The sequence below is a fragment of the Fonticula alba genome (assembly GCF_000388065.1).
Source record: "Fonticula alba strain ATCC 38817 unplaced genomic scaffold supercont2.14, whole genome shotgun sequence".
Classification (NCBI taxonomy): Eukaryota; order Rotosphaerida; family Fonticulaceae; genus Fonticula; species Fonticula alba.
Window position 1 is genome coordinate 149,224 of NW_009242984.1, and position 1,527 is coordinate 150,750.

The 1,527-nt window shown below is 72.8% G+C and overlaps 1 protein-coding gene across 1 annotated transcript; it reads left to right on the plus strand.

Moving 5' to 3' along the window:
- Positions 1 to 156: 156 nt before the first annotated feature.
- Positions 157 to 1,375, plus strand: H696_05793 (hypothetical protein; the record flags this gene model as incomplete). Its single annotated transcript, XM_009499592.1, has 1 exon — positions 157 to 1,375. One exon carries the CDS (start codon positions 157 to 159, stop codon positions 1,291 to 1,293), a length of 1,137 nt encoding a protein of 378 aa, XP_009497867.1. The 3' UTR covers positions 1,294 to 1,375.
- Positions 1,376 to 1,527: the final 152 nt, after the last annotated feature.

The window sequence follows — 1,527 nt, forward strand, 5'->3', positions numbered from 1 at the left end:
CCCCCCCCCAGCCCCTTCTGTGTCTCGCCAGGCCGGTTGCGTTGGTGCTCTGACCAGCCGCTCCCCCTCGTCCCCTCGCGGCCGCCTTGCTGCGTCCCTTCTCGCGGTGTGTGTGTGTGTGTGTGTGCGCGCGCGCCCGCCGTGTCCCAGTCTGCCATGTTCCACCTTGCTCAGCATGCTGGCCGCCAGGCCATGTCGGCCGGCCGGCCGACGATCGCCCGCGTGGCCGCCGCCCACCAGCAGGCGGCTCGCGGCCCGGAGGAGGCCAGGGCCACGCGGGCGCCCCCGAGGGCGGGCTACTCCTCCTCGCCCACGGGCCAGGGGGTGTGGCCGTCCTCCGGGCCGGGCGCCATCGGCCAGCAGGCCCTCAAGGTGGAGGCCGACAAGCGGGCCAACAAGGAGCCCCAGGAGCAGCTGGGCCCGCAGCAGCACCAACTCCACCAGCAGAAGGACCAGTCGTGGACGCGCACCGGCCCCGGCGGGGGACCCGCCCCCCACAAGCCCCTGTCGCACTCCGCCCCCGCCTCTGCCCATGGCCGCACTGACCCCGAGTCTGCATTTGTCTCCGGCCCGGCCGGGACCTCCGCCGCGCCGGGGTTCTTCACCAGGCTCCTTCGCAGGACCTCGCACACCCTCCACCTCGACACGATGCCCAGCATGAACAAGGACCACGGCAAGATGCCCGGCTCCGGCGCGGCCGCCGGCCAGCAGAAGCAGCACGGCGCCTCGCAGGCCAAGCAGCAGCAGCAGCAGCAGCATGCCGACAAGATGGACGCCCAGTCGGCCTCCTCCAGCCACAGCCAGATGCACTCGGAGGGCAGCCACTCCGGCGAGTTCCAGGCCGCCGGGTCCTTCTACTCCAGCAGCTTCTCCCAGGTGGGCGACGAGAAGCCCAAGATCTCCCGCGCCCATGGCCAGTGGACCGCCGACCCGCAGGGGCACATCACCGGCAGCGCCGAGCGCTTCGTCGACTCGGGCGCCGGCGAGCCCAAGCACGAGCGCTTCGAGTACTCGCCCGAGGGGCGCCTGAAGCAGGTGGCCGGCGGCCAGCAGCAGGCCAAGCTCGGCGCCAGCCAGCAGGAGCAGCAGAAGCACCTTGGCTCCGGGGCCGCCGCCGCCGCCGGCGGCGCCGGTGCCAAGCAGCACCAGCAGCAGCAGCAGCATGGCCACCAGCAGATGGGCGGCGCCGCCTGCCCGCCGGGCGCCGACGCCCAGAAGAAGGCCGGCGCCGCTTGCCCGCCCGGCAGCAAGCAGCAGAAGGGCTCCAAGCAGCACCAGGGCCAGTGCGACTAAGGGGCCCGGGCCCGGCCCGGGGGCCTGCCGAGCGGGGGGCGGGCCCCCCTGGGGCATGCGCCTGTGTGTGTGTGTGTGTGTGTGTGCCGCATACATGGCATATATGTATTGTGTGTATGAGTGCGCCTGGTCGTGCCCTGCAGCCAGCGCGTCGCGCACCCCCGCCCCCATGCCATGGTGCCTCTGTGCACGCGCGCACGCGCGCGTGTATGAGGACATTGTCCTGCTTGGGCG